This window comes from Penicillium atrosanguineum, assembly GCF_028827265.1.
Source record: "Penicillium atrosanguineum strain IBT 20685 chromosome Unknown utg000002l_segment0_segment0, whole genome shotgun sequence".
Lineage (NCBI taxonomy): Eukaryota > Fungi > Ascomycota > Eurotiomycetes > Eurotiales > Aspergillaceae > Penicillium > Penicillium atrosanguineum.
Genome location: NW_026623134.1, coordinates 2394520 through 2412374, shown reverse-complemented (window position 1 = coordinate 2412374; position 17855 = coordinate 2394520). Strand labels below are relative to the sequence as shown.

The window sequence follows — 17855 nt, the reverse complement described above, 5'->3', positions numbered from 1 at the left end:
GGATTTGAATCTGTGATTTGGTATAAGGAGGGCACCAGCAGTCGGCCTTTCTCAGAATTCTCTTCACACAAAGGTTTGGTCTCCATCCCGCGGTCATCGTTTAACCAACTCTGCCATCCAGGGAAGCCGCGAATTTTAATTTATCTTATTGATATATATCTGCTTAAGATAGGTTTCGGTTTTTTTTGAAGAGCTTATAGGAGCTTTTAATGATATCTCTATATACATCAGCCCATATCACGTGTATCCCCACATCCACCTCCAACGCCGACATCAACCGCTCACCGTCCTCCCATTACAAAGTACACCAAGTACACACCATGGCGTCAGTCCTCCGATCCAATACCTGGCGAACCTGCCAGGGCGTCGCCCGCCAGCGTATCCACAACCCTCAACCCACCCGCTACCTCTCCACGAGCAACATCCTCCGATCTACCGGCCAAGCCGGCAACAACCCTCTCCGCTCGCGCGCAAAAGGCGCTCAAGATGGCGCACGTCGGTCGATCGCCCTTTCAGCGGCAGGAATGGTTCTCTGCGCAGCTAGCATGTACGGCGTGATCAAAATGGACGTGTTCGGGATGGAAGCAGTCGAGGCCGGACCGGACGAGAACAACATCAAGGCCACGACGAACGGCGCACTGAAGATGGATGGACCTCCCGGGTTCCCGGCTGACGGCGGTCCTTCAGTGATTCCCCTAAAAGGCCAAGACCTCGTCAACATCGAACAGGTCGCAACAGGAAACAGCACCGTCCCTTATTTCCCGACGACGATTCGCCTGCCCTCAAACTCAGAAAGAGAAAACAAGCAAGCCGGTGATGCACTATCTACTGAAGGAGGCGACGATTACCAGCTTCTGGGCCTGGGTATCCGCACCGTTTCATTCCTTGGAATCCAAGTCTACGTCGTCGGCATGTACGTCGCCAAGTCCGACATCACAGAACTACAAAGGCGCCTGGTGCACACGGCCATGCACCCTCCCTCTGACGATGACGCCGCAATCCCTGGAACTGGTGCCGACGCCGCAACATCCCTTGTTTCGCCTGAGCGCGCCCAGCTGAAGGATCTCCTCCTGGACGCCGAGCGCGGCGAGGCAGCCTGGAACGCTGTGTTGAAGGAAGATGGCATTCGCACAGTGTTCCGCATCGTTCCAACCCGCAACACTGACTTCGGGCACCTGCGCGACGCCTGGGTCCGCGGAATTACTGCTCGCGCGCAGACGAAGAAGCCGCTTCCTGGGTCTACGACTCCTGGTGAGTTCCAGGATGTGGAGTTCGGGACATCAGTGAATACTTTCAAGGCTGTTTTCGGTGGCGGGCAGCAGAAGAATGTGCCTAAGGGACAGACTCTGGTTCTGCTGCGTAATGCGCACGGCGCTTTGGATGCGCTGTTCCAGGCTGATCCTAAGGAGTCGCCGAAGTGGATGGGCCGTGTTGCGGACGAGCGGGTGAGTCGGCTTGTTTGGTTGAATTATCTTGCTGGAAAGACGGTTTCTAGTGATGGAGCGCGGAAAAACATTGTTGATGGGTTGATGGCTGTTGTTGAGCGGCCTGTTGGAACGCTTGTGCAGAGGGTTGTTTAGATTGTGTGTGAGCTGTACTACTATGGCCGTGGCTTTCTGTTCGTGTCGTTATTACTTTCCCGCCTGTACTATCTACGCGGTTCTGCATTTTACTTCGATTCGGGGATTCCCGAAGAAGATAGCATATACCTCCAACTCGACTCACTACAAGCTCAAACCAGTGTTCAAAGTCATCTGGAATCAATCATTTCTTTTAGGTTGAAGGACCATGGAAAGTATGTGCAGATGCAAGGCTGTGCAATTATGAAGACTCGAGTACCGTACCCCGAGCCTGGATCTATCTTAAAAGGCAATCATCTTTAAACGGCACCAGCAGCCTTGAGCAGGGCAGGGAGCTCCTTCTTCTTGCCCTGAAGGTCGGAGTTTCCACCGATGTGCTTCTGGTTGATGAAAATGTTGGGCACGCTGCGCTGCTTGGTGATTTCCTCGAGAGCGTCCTGGATAGCAGAGCCGTCATCTGCAACAAACGAAGTCAGTATGCAGCCAAATATTATAAAAAAAAATACAGCGCATTGATCAAGCACAGGAGCCCCGGGGGAAGGAGCCAAAGACGCCCGGGCAACAGAAAAGCCCAACCACTCTCCGCGCTCAAAGAAAATATAAGGTGCAGCGCAAGCCACTAGAATCAAGTATTCACTCACCAATCTGGTCAAGCTCGAGTGCGGTGTATTTGGCACCGTTCTCCGTCAACAGCTTCTTGGTGGCAGTACAGTAGGGGCAGTAGCTCTTGGAGAAGACGACGACGCCGTTCTCATTGATGAGGGTCTGAGCCTTGGTCTTAGCGGCGGACATGGCGGCGGGAGATGGAGCGGCGAAGGAGCCGAAGAGACGCTGGAAGATGAACGAAATGGTGGGCGAAATTAACGAAAGAAACCGAGGGAGTTCGCGGTCTCTTTATAAATTGGAGGGGAGATGGATAAGCGTGAGGGGGCGAGAGGCGGCGATTCTGTCATCGTTTGCCGCTATGATGTCAGGTGATGCTCGCTTGGTCAGCGTGCAACCTGTGGGGCTTGTACTCGAAGTAGATTCTAAGATACGTAGCTATGGACCTGTGTACCGAGGTATGTTTGATGGGGCGTTAGTGGTCATTCGAGAGTATTCGGGATTTATTGACAAGGCTGCTTGGGTTATGCTGGAGCACGCAATAGACAGGGGTCGAATATGCATGTGGCGTGCTACCCGGTTCCATACATCGGATCGATCTACTAAACTCTCCGTTCCCGGTTATATGATTTTTGATTGATAGGCTAGCTCTAGCACACCAGACTCAAGTCAACTGAAAATAAGGAAAGTGAGAACAGAACCGCTTGAAACGAGGCTTGGGAATCTGGCAAAAGTGGCAGCAAATGTCCGCAAAACAGGCATAATAAAGATGAACACAAAGAAGTCAAAAAGATGTAGGCAGAAAATGTACACGGGTAATGACCCGTTGCTGGAGACGGTGTCTCTTTTGGCTTCCTGCCTTTCTGGCTAGAAGTCGGGAGAAATGATGACAGGAGAAGAGAAGGAGTGGATGCATGAGGGGCGCCATGCTCCGGTGGGAAAAAACCAGATTAAAAGGATTTTCGGGTAAAGGAGACCAAATATCCTTTGGTCTTAGCAAAAAAAATCACAATCCGACTGAACACCGTCCCACGGAGATTAAAACAAGAGTGATAGGCAATGAAGAGAAAGGAGATCAAGGGGTCTGTGCAAGTGACGAGGGTATCTCGGGGTTTAGAGAAGGGCACAAAGAAAAACTTGGTAGAGGATGAGAAATGAACGTCCATCACATCACAATGCAGCATCCACATCCCTTCTCCTTCTTCGGCGGCTCCTGGGCGGAGACCACCGGGGGATTCCAATTGGGGTTGGGGGTCAGCCCTAATGGAGGCGTATCTTGCACCTTGGGCATTGTGCTATATCCCATGCTCGTATTCGGCCGAGTCACTGGTTCTGTTTCTGGTTCTGGTTCTGGTTCTGGGGTCTTCGGCTTCTCCTGCATCGGAGGCTCCTCGACCTTGGGTGGAACAGGAGGCAAATCGTTAGGGTAGACAGCAAGGGGTGCAAAGTCACGGTCATACGTGTTGGGCGTTCGTCCCTCTTTCTGCCATTGCTCTTGTTGCAACTTCTTAGCAACAGTGGGAAGCATCTGCTGGTCAGGCGGAAGACGAGGATCAGGCTTGTACATCGTTGCCAGCCACGGTGGGTCGCCCTCGGGTCGGTTGGCCGCAGTAGTAGGCCGGCTTTCGCCAGATCGAGTGCCAGGTCGCTGCAACGCATTGCCTGAGACCGCACGCGATCTAGCAGCCGACGTCTTCCTGTTTGTAGGTGGAGCAGATGTCTTCCGGGTGGTTGATCCCGCCTTTGCCTGTGTCTTTTTGGCTGGCGTGTTTTGAGTAGTGCTGAAGCCACGGCTGCCCGGTCGACCTCCTGGCGAAGGGGTGTGGGGATTTCCTTCACCCGTAGGCTCGCTTGCTCTGCGACCTCTGCTATCCTCGTCGTCGTATTCGTCTGTGGCCGCACGGCTTCGAGGTCCGCGAGAATCCCGACCCGACATGAGCGGCACTGGGCTAGCTGTTGAAATGGGTATTCGCGAAGAGCTCTTTCGAAGGCCAGGGTGGCTGTAGATGCTGGAAGCTGCTTCGTCTGCGGCAATTTCCTCAGGGCGACGAAGATCCCAGTTCAGCCGTTCATCGCCATATTCTCCATCATAGGTCTTCCGCTCCTCCCGTAGTTCAGGCCAGGGCTCCGAGTGCTCTGCATTGGGCGATGAAACCGATGCAGGAGCACCGCTATGGTGAGGGTCGTTGTACCGCCCATGCCCTGCGCTTGATTTGCTGTCGGCCGTCATCCGCCGTTGGAACATGATGGCAGCCTGGTGAAGCTCCTCGCTCTCGATTTTTGCCAGCTTGTCCCGATGAATCCAATTCTCGTGGTTCAATTCTTCTGGAAAATACATCCCCCAGCCGTCCGGACCCTCTGCGTACTCCTTGCGAGACGGGTCATCTAGGGCGGTTTTGAGTTCGCTCCCATGTCTGTTTATACTGGGTTCGCGTCGGACTCGACTGGCAGGGTAGGAGCCATCGTGGACGTTTCGAGAGACGGAGGAGCTTCGAGAGCCATTCGAATTGCGCTGCCGAGTGGATGTCGCCCGGGCCGAGCTCGAATCGTGGGAGGTTCGCGGTTTCGAGGAATGCTGAGTGCCCTGTGAAAAGAAAAATGACGATCAGCACAAAGATTTCCTCCCAGCTTCATCCAACCCCGAAATATCCTTGGAGCGAAGATTACAGAAGAAAGAAGAACCTACATCATTGGGGATCGGCACAGCAAAGTCCCATTTCTCGCTATCCAAGCCTCCGGACGAGCTCAAGGCATCGGTTGAATACGCTGTGGCCACGCCCGCCATTACAACGGTTTTCGGGGAGCTGTGGGGGAAAGACTGAGGCCAGACCAGCTGGAACCTGCTTCAATGTAGAAAGCAAACGAGGGTGAAGACCAGGTTCGCTTTAACGAGTATCGTGTGTATCGATTAAGCCATCACAGGCTCTTGCCGAAGTCCCGCGTCGCGAACCAAAAGTCGGAATGGTGAACCCCGAGGGATTGCAGGCTCTCCGTGGTAAGGGGGGTGGGCCGCACACGGTGGGGAAAGGACCGAAAGCAGTAAATTGTAAATAGACTGCAGGGGGGCTGAAGCTGCAGCAGTCTCGGGCGCCACCTACAGATTCAAGGGACTCTGGTAGCCGGTAGCGATCCACGGGTGGGTATATTGGAACCGCGTGCTTTGGTTCCGTGGGAACACCCCGTGGTCAGGGCAGGGGTTCGGGATGTCTCCAAGGTACCTCAACCGAGACAAGACGTGAGGATGTTTTCTCAACTTGTTCTCAACTTTGTGGTTAAGAGGCACGAGGGGGGGGGGAGGTTGGGGCAGATCGTGCGATGCGACTATGGAGGAGGGGAAGTGGGAAAACGATGCGGGGGATAGAGCGGGAAGGGGATAGAGATATCACGACATGTAAGAATATCAAGACCGCATACAAGACTCAAGACTCAAGACCCAAGGTCCAAGTTGGAAGAGGAAGAAGAAAAGAGGAGAAGGAAGAGACCGAACTGGGCCCATCCCAACTGGGAATAGCACGTCGATAGTCGTTGAACGAGTCTCTTTTTCTTTTTCCCTTTTTTTTCTATCTGACACGCGCCTTAACCTTGGAGCCCACGTCAAATCACAGAATTGACAGCTCGGGACCCTCTCCGTAAAAGCATAGGCGCGTCGTTTAGCTCTGCCCTTCCCCCTATCTCATAAAAATGAGTCCAGGATCGTGACAGGACGAGCCTAAGCCTGGACCGTGCGTCGGGGAGGTGCCCCTGAACCATGTTGATCAACTTTCAGATCCCACTAATTTCACTCGGGAAAAACGTTCTTAGGTTCGTCAACTCTGTAAGGTTGATCTCCCCACTTTCTACGTCGCTTGGCTTCGATCTGAGCGCTGGACTGATCCGATATCACCTAAAACATTGATCATAATACCCCAATTGAAATGTTCCCGGGACTAGTATGTAGAATCGATAGTCTATGTGTAAGAGAAAACACCCTTCACCCCAAATCAACGCGTCAAATGTACATACACATCCCCATCCGACCAAGTCTTATCTGTTGGCCTGGTCCAATCGGTTGAGATTCGCTTGCGCTTCCCTGATGAGTGCCTTGCGCGCGTTACGGACGGTCTCATTGCCATCAGGCTCGATGCCGTCTGCCTTCAGCATGATCTGCGCCAAAATGGTCTCGCTCAGCTTCCTGTACTCGAATTCCCGCTTCTTAGGATCGGTGGGCGGGTTGGCCACATATCCATCACAAAGTGGGATCAGTTCTTGTTGAAGGTATCCAACCAGGGCAGCAATCTGCTCCAGTGGGGTCTTGATGAGCTTCAGGTTCGGGGGCTGCATAGGGGTAGACGGTCGATCAGACGCGGGTTGCGGAGGGGCAAGGGAAGTCGATGATCCCAACGCATCCTCTCCGCCTGCGGGTCTATTGTTCTTCTTTTTGTTGTTGTTGTTGTTCTTCTTCTTTGATTTCTTCTTGGTCGTCCGTGTCGGCTCTACTTCGCCGTCCAGGCGCGATGAAGAGGACCCGGGGCGCTGGATTGTCGGGTCACTCGTTCGGCCGTCGTAGTCGGAGACGTCACTAGGTGTGTTGGCTCCAACTTCAGAAACCACGCACAGCACCTCGGAGTGCTGCTTCAATCCTTCCGATTTGCATGCCCGGGAATCATCCTTGAGGAGATTTCCCTTGTATAACAGACGGACTTGGTTGGGATTGCTCACACCCATCTTTGCGGCCGCCTCATGGCGCAGTGCGCCAACGGATAGGACACCATCATCGATAGCATATGCGCGGAAGTGGAGCGGGTAGATCGTACCGCGGTGTCGGAGACAAATGATATCAGGCTCATTCTCATCTGCGGTGGCGCTGTAGCCCTGGGAGGGCGGGTCGACAATATCGCCCGGTCCGATATAACTAAAGTCGCCGTCGCGAACTTGTGGGGCAGATGCGTAGCTGGGCGAGCGGCGCCAGAGGTTCGAAAGGGGGTTGGTCCAACTCATCACGGCAACGGTAATTATGCAGATCAGAACAGCCGCGCAGGCAGTGGTGGTTTGTTCGTCGGCGTCGAATGGCAGCGCTCGCGCGATGGAGTGGAGAGACGTGGCCGAGTATGTCAGAACAGGGTCCAGTCGAGGGCGAAGTGACTGCAAGAACGAGAGACTGTCTGTAACGTGGTCCAGGTAGAATGCGCACTTCTCACCCAAGGTGGACTGAGCGAGGGGCGAGGGCAGGAGAGTCATGGATCGCTGGAGGGGCAGCTGGTCCGAGGTGGTGGTGAAGTCATGCCCCCCATAACTGGCTTCCAGGCAGACAAGGCGGAGAGCGCACTTTTTTTTTGCCATCGTATGGTACGCTATATGTTCACTCCCTACAGTTGCCTTGCAGTTTGCCATTGTGAGAGGCGCAGGTCTTGCGGTTTCTTACAGATCACTTGGAATCTTCGTGAGAAGTCGACGGGTGCCTTGTGCCACCCCGATGCTGCCTAATGCTATCTGGTAGTATCGGGCCAAGACACATCGTGTCCGAGACCATCTGTGGCGATATCACTTGCACGTTAACAGCGCTGAAATAATATGTATTATTGGATTTCAAGCCAAAGGATAGATAGCAGTACATTGTGCAGATCAACTTAAATTGTTGCGTTTAGATTCTAGTGCCTCGTCACGTGGTGATGTGATGATAACCTCACCTCTACGTACACTCAAGGGACATATCGAATGCGCCGAGGGTATGATTTGCGCTGCTGAGATAACCTTGAATGCTTTTTGATTGTGGGTGGACTCGCTTCTGATTATATCGTCTTTGGGTTTGCTTTGTGGGTATTTGATGTTGACAATCGGTTAAAGACGTAATATATATATGTATTTCATGCCGCATGGGACCCCGTGATGGCTCCACAACTTTCAAGGGACCAGACTCATCACATTCGCCCATAAAAACCAAACCAAATCCTAAACCAGTACAACCATAAACGTCGGAAAATTTGAAGAGCGGAATAGCTAAATTTGGGTTGGGATGTACAATTGTCAAACGAACAGGGCAGGCCGGAGGGATCATCTAAGACACGGTCCAATCGGAATATATAATAGCTAATGATTAGTAGTCAACCTCTACGATCAAAAGGACCTAAAAAACAATTACTACCGATCAAGTATTGATTGTATAGATTAATATCTTGAATTAACCAAAAAAATTTGCCCTCAGCCAGGATCGAACTGGCGACCTTCGGATGGCAGTCCTGTTAACAGGGCCGTCAAGGTGCGATGCTCACGATATGAGACCGACGTCATAACCACTAGACCATGAAGGCATTTGATGAAAAACTGAGCTATTAATTATTTTATGTTGCCATAGAATCCAGAATTGTAATTTACGGCAAGACAATTCGAGTATGACCGATTTACTTCACACGTTTGATATGACAAAACATCTAGCTTGATCGGCCAATTTCTAACAAAGAGATTCTTTCATTTTTCCCCTCATCCTTTTACTGTTTTTCACTAGCGAGACTCATAGGGGTTCCCTTCAAATTTAGGAAGGCTATCGTGCTGATTTTACCTCGCGAGTTATGCTACACCCCATTCATTCTAGAAGTGGGTAGAGATCCTAAATCCGTCACGTGCATCATCAAATGCCTTCATGGTCTAGTGGTTATGACGTCGGTCTCATATCGTGAGCATCGCACCTTGACGGCCCTGTTAACAGGACTGCCATCCGAAGGTCGCCAGTTCGATCCTGGCTGAGGGCAAATCTTTTTCCCCGTTTCAAACGGGAGATAATTTTTTTTTGCGCGGGGACGATCCAGACCCACCTTCATCTACACCTGGGCAATAATGACCTGGGACCAACAAACCATTTGCCGGTTGTGAAGACAACAAGCATGCATAGTTAGTAGCAGGCGTAGTCGCCAGCAAATTATCTAATTTAATGTTCCAAAGTATTCAAGAAAATGTTCGAATAATCATGATCAATATGTACAAGTCAAAGAAATTCGATATTATTTACACTGTCCAGCAGTGATACGGACGGAACAATGGAAAGACCAAAACGCCGCATCGATGCACATACAAATCTCAAGCCAGATGATCTAAAGCTTAGCCCAGGCGCAATCGACCAGGCACAGCCCGGCCTCCAAACAGTCGGTTAATACCGCCGTCCTCAGTGGTGGTGTTATCACCAGACATCCAGCGAGGTAAGCGGAGGGGCTCACCACCATTGAACCACTGCGGCGTGTTGGTAGTTTCAAAGGTGTTGCGCACACGGTGGGCGAAAGACTGGAAGAAGTTCTCTTCCTCTTCCTCACCGTCAACCACGGTAGGAGCCGTCACAGGCCTTGGGGCTTGAGAGGTTCGAGGTGACCGGGAACCCTCAGCGGCCGGGACCCGCAGTCGAGATGATCCCCGGGAGTCGCCCTCCTCTCGGTCAGAAGCCCAGGTGGAGCGGCCTCCACGAGAAGAGACGGCCAATGAACCGAAGCCATTGAGTTCTCGCTCGATCAAGTCGCGGCCCTCACGCCAGCCGCCCATGCCGTATCCGGCGGGGTTGTTCTCAACATCGTGGACTTCATCATCTTCTGCAAGGCCAAATCCGCAAATATTCTTGATACGGCCGTACAAGTTGAAGAGAGTTGCACAGATGGGCAGAAGAATAAAGATTGGGAAGATGTAGTCGAACCCTGTACCGAGATACGTTAGGTTGATCAACTTGCCGAGGAACTCGTAGAATGTGGTACGTCGGCGGAAATCCTTAGGAAGGAATGTCAAAAAGTTATAGGCGATAGGAACAGTCAATCGAGCCACGAGACTGGCGTACCAACATGCACTCTCGCCGTAGGTGTTGCGGCGCACGAGGGCCCGGTTACCCCACACTTGAACATCGTTGACACCTGTCAGGGCTGCAGCACACATGTAGAGCAGCCATGCAGACGCGATAACTTGGTTACCAAATCCAAGAGGCTTCTCATCCTTCCACTTGGGCACCACAGTCAAAGTCACGGCGGAGAGTTGGGGCGCCAGAGACTTGATCAATTCTGACCAGACAACGCACACGGATGCTACCGCGAAGAAGGCTCCAAAAATGAGTCTCACAGTAGGAATAACGTTGTAGTATAGTTGATAACGCATGTAGGGAGTCAAAAATTTCATCTTAGGAAGGCACGAGGACCGGCGCGGAGAGGGGGCGAACTCGAGCTTCTTCGATGCGGCCGAGTTCATGATGGTTTGAATGTCCGCAGCGGATTGAACCAGACGATCCCACTCATCCACAAACCGTGCCTTCATGTGTCGCGCGCGCTGTAGTCGCCTTGTCAGGTCTGCCAAGTAGCGCTCCGTGATAACTGATGGAATGGTAGCAGATGTATCGGCGGACTCGAGGATCGGGACGCGGACATCGGAAGTACCGGGGTTCTCGGATAGATCCTCGATCCATTCCTGGAAATCGCGGGCGGTGCCAGTCTTGCGCTGCTGCAACTGGGTGACCTGCGAGTTGAGCCCTTCCAGTTCATTGACTGCGTCCATTAGGCGCTCATGCACCTTGGGAGCATGAGCCTGGAATCGGCGCAGCCGGCCACTAATGTTGGAGTTCCTGAAGAGGTTGCGCGGGATCGAGACCAAGCCGTGACCCATCAGGTAGATGGCGAGCACAAGACCCCACACGTACGCTAGGGCCATCACCAGGCCCTTGATCGTAAGGAAGTCAAAGCCATTGGAGATGGAGACATAGATGAGCCCCACAGTCGCGCATGTCAGAACGATCAATTGGTATCGGGCGTTCATGCGGAGGGAGTAAAGAATGCGGGCCTTGGGTTCACGGTAACCGGAGTCGACATAATCGCCCAGAAGCGGAAGAATGGCCCTATAGATATCCGGTTAGAAGCAAACAAGAGTCGCGTCGCATAATCGAACATACCAGGTCAGCATGAAGATCAGCCAGTACGCGATGCGCCAGCACACCAGGACCACGCGATCCGGCAACCAGATTGCCTTAATACCGGTGCCATCTCGCGAACTAGAGGCCAAGTCGATGGGGACTAGGAGAACGACGCTCGCGGGAAGGGCGAGAGCCAGGAATATTGGAAGTATAATGTAGGCTGGAGTGGCGCGGATGGTCAAAAAGCGGCGCAAGAGTAGCAAAACGAGGACGGAGATTGAGCAGAGGGCCAAGACGAAGAAGACATTGGAGCCCACGGAGACGGCCGGAACAGAGACAGAAAACATTGTATAGGAGAAGGGAGGAACGAAGAGGTGTCTAGCCGTTGCTCATGGCGAGGATGAAGACCCGGAGAAATGTGGAGGGAGTAGGGAATATGGAAATAGAACAGTTGACGTTTCCAGGGGAGAAGTGGCTGACTTAAGCTCGGGGGGCTACGCAATGCGCTAGGAGTAGCGATACTTTCTCTATCATGCTATTTTGTATGCAATTTCAGGTACCGGTACTTGAGTGACGCCTCAATTGCGGAGCCCATTGGACCAATTGAGGCAACCGGATCAGGACAGGTCCAGAACGTCGATCTCAGGGTTGACTAATCGTTGAGATATATCCATCACAACGTAGGAAAAGTCGATTTAGAGCTATCTGTATAGTACAATCGGTATAGTTCCATGGCCTCAGTAGGGAAAACATGCGCTCAGTACCTCAATACCTCAATACCTGGGTAGCTCTCGTATAGAACTTGGATTGTCGAGACCAACAAACGTGTAACTTTGATACTTAAAATACGTATAAATTACTCAAACATCGACGATCACGCGGCTCTTGTGCCTGGCCTTGTGACCTTTGACATTTCAATACTCGCGCAATACAGCCTTACCAATACACCCAATTCGTCGTCACCAGCTTCCAGTGAATGCGATTGCTCTACAATACCCTTTCTTTCTCTCTCTCCCAGCCATCTAGGCCTCTTCCTCTTCATCTTCATACTCAGAGCCGTACTGTACTTTGGTTTTTGTTTTTTTTTTTTTTTTTGGGGGATTGTTCAGCTTTGCCCCTCCGCCCGTTTTCCCCGGGGCCCCTCCACCCAAAGAGTCCTGTGCACTCTTGAAACAACCTTTTGAGACCCAACCCTGCCTCAAGTCTTTCCCTCCCATCCCCCCCCCCCTTCACTCGGTGTCGATATTCATCCTTTTCCTCGTTCGTACCTCGAACGTGGTGTCCTCCCGAATTCGTGGCTGCTTCATCCAACCCTCCCATCGGCTTCTGCAGACACGACGGGGGACAGCCTGGTGCGACTTCAGAGCTGCAGCATCCCTGTCACGGATCCCATCCACCCTACGATTGCACCCGTCGACCTCATTCGCTCCAAGCCACAACCAGGCTTTTGTCAGCGAATTGAATCCAATTAACGCTGGTGCCCGAACGCCTTGCTTTTCCGCCGTGCTGGTCGCTCGTTGCTGCTCATCCACTCTTCTGCCTTCCGTTTGGGTCATTTTGAATTCATCCCCACCCTCCCTGATCGACTCAACTCAGTACGGTTCCACATCAGCACCCGCCTTTCCTTTTTTCCTTTCCCGCCGATCTGCGACCTGAACCGTATTCCGACCCTGCGTCTCACGATCTCGCGACTGTCATCGTTTCGTCTTTTATCACGCCCCCGACACGGACCACACCGCCCCAGCGAATGCTGATCGCAACGACACCCCCTTCGCGGATTGATCAGTGATCCCCATCGAATGGGGCTTCGGTCATGAATCCCGCTCAGTTCACCAACCCTGGCGGGGGCATGCCTGGTGCAGTCGCGCCGGGCATGCAGCCGCCCAAGAACGAGAATGCTCAGGCCATCATGGCCCATGTCGCCCATGTCTTGTCGAACCAAGGACCGTACACTGGATGGAAGGCTGAGGTTCCGATCAAGAACCGGGCGATGAACGTTTATCAAATGTTTGTTTGGTCCTTTGTCTTGTTCTTACTTTTTGCATGCTGACTGTCATTTACAATAGGATTACTTCCCTTCGTCTCATCCAACCTCGGATCGATATCAACCAGGCCGCCCAGGCCGCGCTGAGTTTTGAGCAGAAGTCCTTCCAAAAGGCCAACGAACGTGTTCGTCCTTTCCGCTCGTGTCTTGACGAGGTAGTTTCATGCTGACATCGATCCTACACAGGCCGAATATGATAAGGAATGTATGGAGAAGCTACTCCACATCAAGGATACTCGACAGAGACAGGCCGCCGTCGCGATACAAAGTGGTATGTCCCTCCAGGGAGGTGCCATGCCGAACCAACCCCAGGGTGCTTTCCCGCAACAGATGAATCCGGCCATGCAGACGTCGCCCATTCAGAGCCAGCCACAGATGGCGATGGGAATGAACAACATGAGCCAGCAGGCGGCAATGCAACAGCGTCGACAACAATCGGCCGCGATGCTTCAGCAACAACAACAGCAGCAGCAGCAGCAGCAGCAGCAACAACAACAACAACAGCAGCAACAGCAGCAACAGCAGCAACAGCAGCAGCAGCAGCAGCAACAGCAACAACAGCAGCATCAACAGCAGCAACAGCAACAGCGAGCCCAGCAACGCCCCGGCAATGGCGCCCCCCTCCCCGATGATCTGAATACCCTCTCCCAACAAGAACTCGACCATGTGGCCCGTCTGGCTTCGCAAATGCAGTCGAAGACCTCGCCCGAAGACATGGAGAAGATTAGGATGAATCTGTCGAACATGAATCCAGAGCAGCAGCAGTACTTGGCTCGAAAGAATCTAGATCCGTTGACCTATTTCTTCCGCTCGCAAGCACTGAATCAACTGAGAAGGCACCGTCGCGCTCGCATGGAGATGGGTCGTGGCCAAATACCTAACCAAGATGGAATGATGGCTGGTGGTGATCCTATGAACAATCCTCAGATGTTCCAAAACATGATGAACCTCCAACGCAACTCCGCCTTTTCCGGAAGCCCCGGCCAGAGTCTTGATCCTTCGAATCCCTTCATCGGAACTGTAAATGTGGAGAATATCCAAGGCCAGCAGGCAGACGGGTTGCGATCGCAGGAAGCGGGCCAGCTGGTTGTCCCCGCCAGCTCGTCACAAATGAACCACCAGGCTTTTCCAAATCAGCAGAACATGTTCCCACAGGGAATGGGTCAGAACGGCCAAGCCAACATGAACGGAGCCAACGTCAACCCTCATATGTTCAACCAGCAGCAGATGCAAAACAGCAACCAGTTTCAGTCCCAACAGTCCCAAGCCCAGGCTCACGCACAGGCTCGTGCTCAAGCAGCCCAGAAGGCTCAGATGGCGATGTCAGGACATGGTGGTCAGGCAAACCCTCAGTCGCAACCCCATATCCCCCAGCAAAGCCCGGCGATGCCAATGTTGAACCAACCAATGCCTGGTCAGATGTCTCCAGCTCAAGTCTCTGCCCAATCTCGACCTCCGTCCCGTCCACCAAACATGGGCCAACAACCTGGCAGTGTCTCGCAGCCTGGAATGCAAGCTAGACCGCAGCTTCCTCCGAATCTTCCCCCACAGATCAAGAACCAGCTACAGCAGATGACCAACGAGCAACTAAATGCTTTCTTTCTGAATCAGCAGCGCCGCGCCAACTTGGCAAACAACATGGCTCGAGGTAACGCCCCTCAGCCGCCTGGCTCTCTTCAGCAGACTGCATCGCAACCCGGTCAGAACCCGGCAATGACAACTGGACAGATGGCAAACAATCGTATGAGGAACTCGATGAGCATGCAACCGGGCATGAATGCAGGACAGACCCAAGCACAGCAGCTTCAAGGTCAGCAGCTGACGCCGCAGCAACAACAACAACAGCAGCAACAGCAACAGCAACAACAGCAACAACAACAGCAGCAGCAGCAGCAACAACGGCAACGGCAGCAAGAGCTCCACCAGATGCAACTCATGCGCAACCAGAACAATGGGATTGAGATGAACCAGGAGCAAGTCAAACAAATGGACCAGGTTCCCTTCCCGCCGTCCATTATCAGCAATTCTTCCTCTCAGGTGCCGAAGACCATCAAGACCTGGGGCCAGCTCAAGCAATGGGCCGCTTCAAATCCACAAGCCTCGAATGGCGTCGATCTGCCGAAACTCATGACTCTTCAAAAACTTCATTTCGCGCAGGTTGTCAGTAACCAGGCTAAGGACCCCAATGCACAGGGTGCGGGACTTCCTTTCAAAGGAGTTCAACCCCAGATGGCAAACACGCAGAGCGGCACACAAAATTTCCAGCCCGCCCAGCCGCAGCCTCCTATTAACATGCCAACCATGCGCCCAATTACCGCTCAAGACGTTCTTATGGCCCGTCAAAAGCTGGGGCCTAACTCTGTAAACTTCACCGACGATCAGATTCGCGAGATCTTACGCAACCGCCAGAGACAGATTCTCATGCAAGCTGCTCAGACTCGAGCACAGATGACAGGAAACATGCCATCGGCTCCGAACCAATCAATTCAACAGCCTCCAGTCTCTGTACCCCAGCCCGGCCCGTCGGCGAAGCCTCCGACACCACATCAGCCCCAGGTACCAGATCCTGCGAAGGCGCAGACTGCAGCCGCAGCCAAGGCAACCAAGGTGCCGCCTGCCAAACAGGCCTCGAAGAAAAGACCTAACGCCGATGAAACTGCCGAGACTCGCGTCACGGCCATGCCTCAGCAGCCTCAACCCGCAGCACCCCCTGGCGGGCCTGCTAGACCTGGTGCTCAGTTCACACAGGAGCAAATTGCCCAGATGAGCCCGCAGCAGCGTTCACAGGTCGAGGCTCAAATCCGTCGACAGCAAAGTGTGCAATTCCGTGGCTCAGTTCTCAACCGGGCGATGGCAGAAGAAGCCTGGAACAAGAACCTCCCGGCCAAGGTCATGGAGGTTTACACCGAAATCGCCAAGAACGCACCTGCTTCGAAGCCCATACCTGTTTCTCCAGAGCAGAAGGCAATCATGACTCAGCAGTTGCGTGATTCTTTGGATGTGCTTGGTCGATTGGATGTCTTGGTGTTACACGGATTTCCCCGGCTGCAAGGCCAGGAGAAGAACGTGAGGAATCTTCTTGCCATGCGAATTCAGTTGATGCGGCAGTTCAAACCTTCAGCCGAATGGGTTATCAACGAGCAGTTTACAATCACTCCGGATTATTTGACCGGCTCTATTCTTTTCATTCGAAAATTATTCCAGGTTATGATGCTTCGTATGAACCAGCAACGGTCCAACGCCAACCAACAGCAACAACAAGCTGCTTCCTCGGGTCCTCCGAGCACACAGCCTGGCACATCTGCATTGAACGCGACCAATCTCCAACAGCTCCAGCGGCAGCAGGAAGAAGAAGCTCTCCAACGAGCCCGTCGCGCCTCTAGCCAATCTGCAAGTGTCGCGCCAGCGCCATTTGGAGCGCCGTCTCCCTCGGGAGTTCCACACGCTTATGGCCCCGGTGGTCTTGCTCCCGAGAAGCTGAAGCTTCCTCCGCCTAAGAAGAGAAAGCAATCCCATGCTGGTCCCAGTGCCTCTCCCGTGCAGGCCAGCGCTACCCCCGTTGCCGCTGCGAAGTACAAGCAGGACGTGGCAGAGGCCAAGTCCCAAGCCGCAGCTTTATCTCGAGGAGGGCCGTGGACGTGCGCTATTGCCGAGTGCCCACGTCACCTTCAAGGCTACACGACCCAAACCGGGTTGGAGATGCACATGAGAGCCGACCACATAGCGGAGGAAGAAGAGACGCCTGAGGACGTTATGCAGTATTATCTTGACAGCATCGACCTTGGCCTGGGCCTTGACCCGAAGACCTTGCAGGCCAAGGCGGCCGCCACAGCAGCTGCATCTGGTCCCAACAAGCTTAGTGTAGCCTCTCCTGCCAAGCCGGCTCCGGTGACCCCCACCGCTACCCCTATGTTGCACGCGGCTAGCGTCCTGGGAGCCAAGACTGCTTCTCCTGCCATATCCACCCAGCAACTCACTCCTGGCCGGGCTGGCAAGAATGTCAAGCCTTCACCGGGCAAGGATAACCAGAAGGATCTCAGCAAGGTTGATGGGCTGAGGGATCCGTGGGCGGACGCCCCGATGTCTCTGGAGAAGATCCACGACACCTTCCAGCCCATATTTGCGGAATGCCGACGCCGCGAAATGGGCTACGACCCCTTCGAAGAGTTTATGAATGCCGACATGTTCTCTGGAGAACAGTCCGACAGCACCCCCGACTCCTTGGATGTTGCCCTAGCGACTCAGACCCCCGAGGACAAAAACAACCCCGACACCAAGGAATCCGTCAAATGGCCCGATTGGATGCCCTGGGATGCCGAATCACTGGAGGCATCGGCTGGGTGGATGGCTATTCCTCCTACCATCGCTTTGGACGACCAGCTTCTCACTGGTGGTGCGGAGGCCCTTCAAGTTGACTTCGAGCGTCTCCAGCGCATGCACCAGGAGTCGAAGAATCTCGACAGCGCCCACCTTCCCATTCCTGCCTTGTGATCGACACAACCGATTTTTCTTTTTCTTTACATTTTCCGTTAATATGGACCGATATCACGACTTTGTTACTGGCGGCTTTACGGCGTACATAGGGTCTTTTTTCTTTTGTTTCTTTCCAGGGGCGAAGTGTGTGTACAATACCCAACGCGGGACTCCTGCTTTTCTGTCTTTCATTTCCGAGCGATGTCTATCCTCTTTTCTTTGTCTTTGTGATTTCCCAGCTCAGCGAGGGCGTTCTTCAGGGGGAAAAAGATGGGACTTGTTCGCCGCCGGGAAAGTGTGATGGTTCGGC

At 53.2% G+C, this 17855-nt stretch overlaps 7 protein-coding genes across 7 annotated transcripts; 2 read left to right on the top strand and 5 right to left on the bottom strand.

Moving 5' to 3' along the window:
• Nucleotides 1-320: 320 nt before the first annotated feature.
• Nucleotides 321-1580, top strand: N7443_002687 (chalcone isomerase domain-containing protein; the record flags this gene model as incomplete). The annotated part of the gene is made up of 1 exon (XM_056882743.1): nucleotides 321-1580. The coding sequence occupies one exon, from the start codon at nucleotides 321-323 to the stop codon at nucleotides 1578-1580; it is 1260 nt and encodes a 419-aa protein (XP_056744584.1).
• Nucleotides 1581-1879: 299 nt separating this feature from the next.
• On the bottom strand, nucleotides 1880-2372 carry N7443_002686 (glutaredoxin; the record flags this gene model as incomplete). Its single annotated transcript, XM_056882742.1, has 2 exons — nucleotides 1880-2037; nucleotides 2222-2372. 2 exons carry the CDS (start codon nucleotides 2370-2372, stop codon nucleotides 1880-1882), a joined length of 309 nt encoding a protein of 102 aa, XP_056744583.1.
• A 976-nt stretch (nucleotides 2373-3348) lies between these two features.
• N7443_002685 (uncharacterized protein) lies at nucleotides 3349-4968 on the bottom strand (the record flags this gene model as incomplete). The annotated part of the gene is made up of 2 exons (XM_056882741.1): nucleotides 3349-4767; nucleotides 4870-4968. The coding sequence occupies 2 exons, from the start codon at nucleotides 4966-4968 to the stop codon at nucleotides 3349-3351; spliced, it is 1518 nt and encodes a 505-aa protein (XP_056744582.1).
• A 1238-nt stretch (nucleotides 4969-6206) lies between these two features.
• N7443_002684 (BAG family molecular chaperone regulator) lies at nucleotides 6207-7502 on the bottom strand (the record flags this gene model as incomplete). Its single annotated transcript, XM_056882740.1, has 1 exon — nucleotides 6207-7502. One exon carries the CDS (start codon nucleotides 7500-7502, stop codon nucleotides 6207-6209), a length of 1296 nt encoding a protein of 431 aa, XP_056744581.1.
• Nucleotides 7503-9254: 1752 nt separating this feature from the next.
• On the bottom strand, nucleotides 9255-11375 carry N7443_002683 (LMBR1 domain-containing protein; the record flags this gene model as incomplete). The annotated part of the gene is made up of 2 exons (XM_056882739.1): nucleotides 9255-11013; nucleotides 11068-11375. The coding sequence occupies 2 exons, from the start codon at nucleotides 11373-11375 to the stop codon at nucleotides 9255-9257; spliced, it is 2067 nt and encodes a 688-aa protein (XP_056744580.1).
• Nucleotides 11376-12257: 882 nt separating this feature from the next.
• On the bottom strand, nucleotides 12258-12584 carry N7443_002682 (uncharacterized protein; the record flags this gene model as incomplete). The annotated part of the gene is made up of 1 exon (XM_056882738.1): nucleotides 12258-12584. The coding sequence occupies one exon, from the start codon at nucleotides 12582-12584 to the stop codon at nucleotides 12258-12260; it is 327 nt and encodes a 108-aa protein (XP_056744579.1).
• Nucleotides 12585-12841: 257 nt separating this feature from the next.
• Nucleotides 12842-17563, top strand: N7443_002681 (uncharacterized protein; the record flags this gene model as incomplete). The annotated part of the gene is made up of 3 exons (XM_056882737.1): nucleotides 12842-13035; nucleotides 13095-13197; nucleotides 13259-17563. 3 exons carry the CDS (start codon nucleotides 12842-12844, stop codon nucleotides 17561-17563), a joined length of 4602 nt encoding a protein of 1533 aa, XP_056744578.1.
• Between the last annotated feature and the right edge of the window lie 292 nt (nucleotides 17564-17855).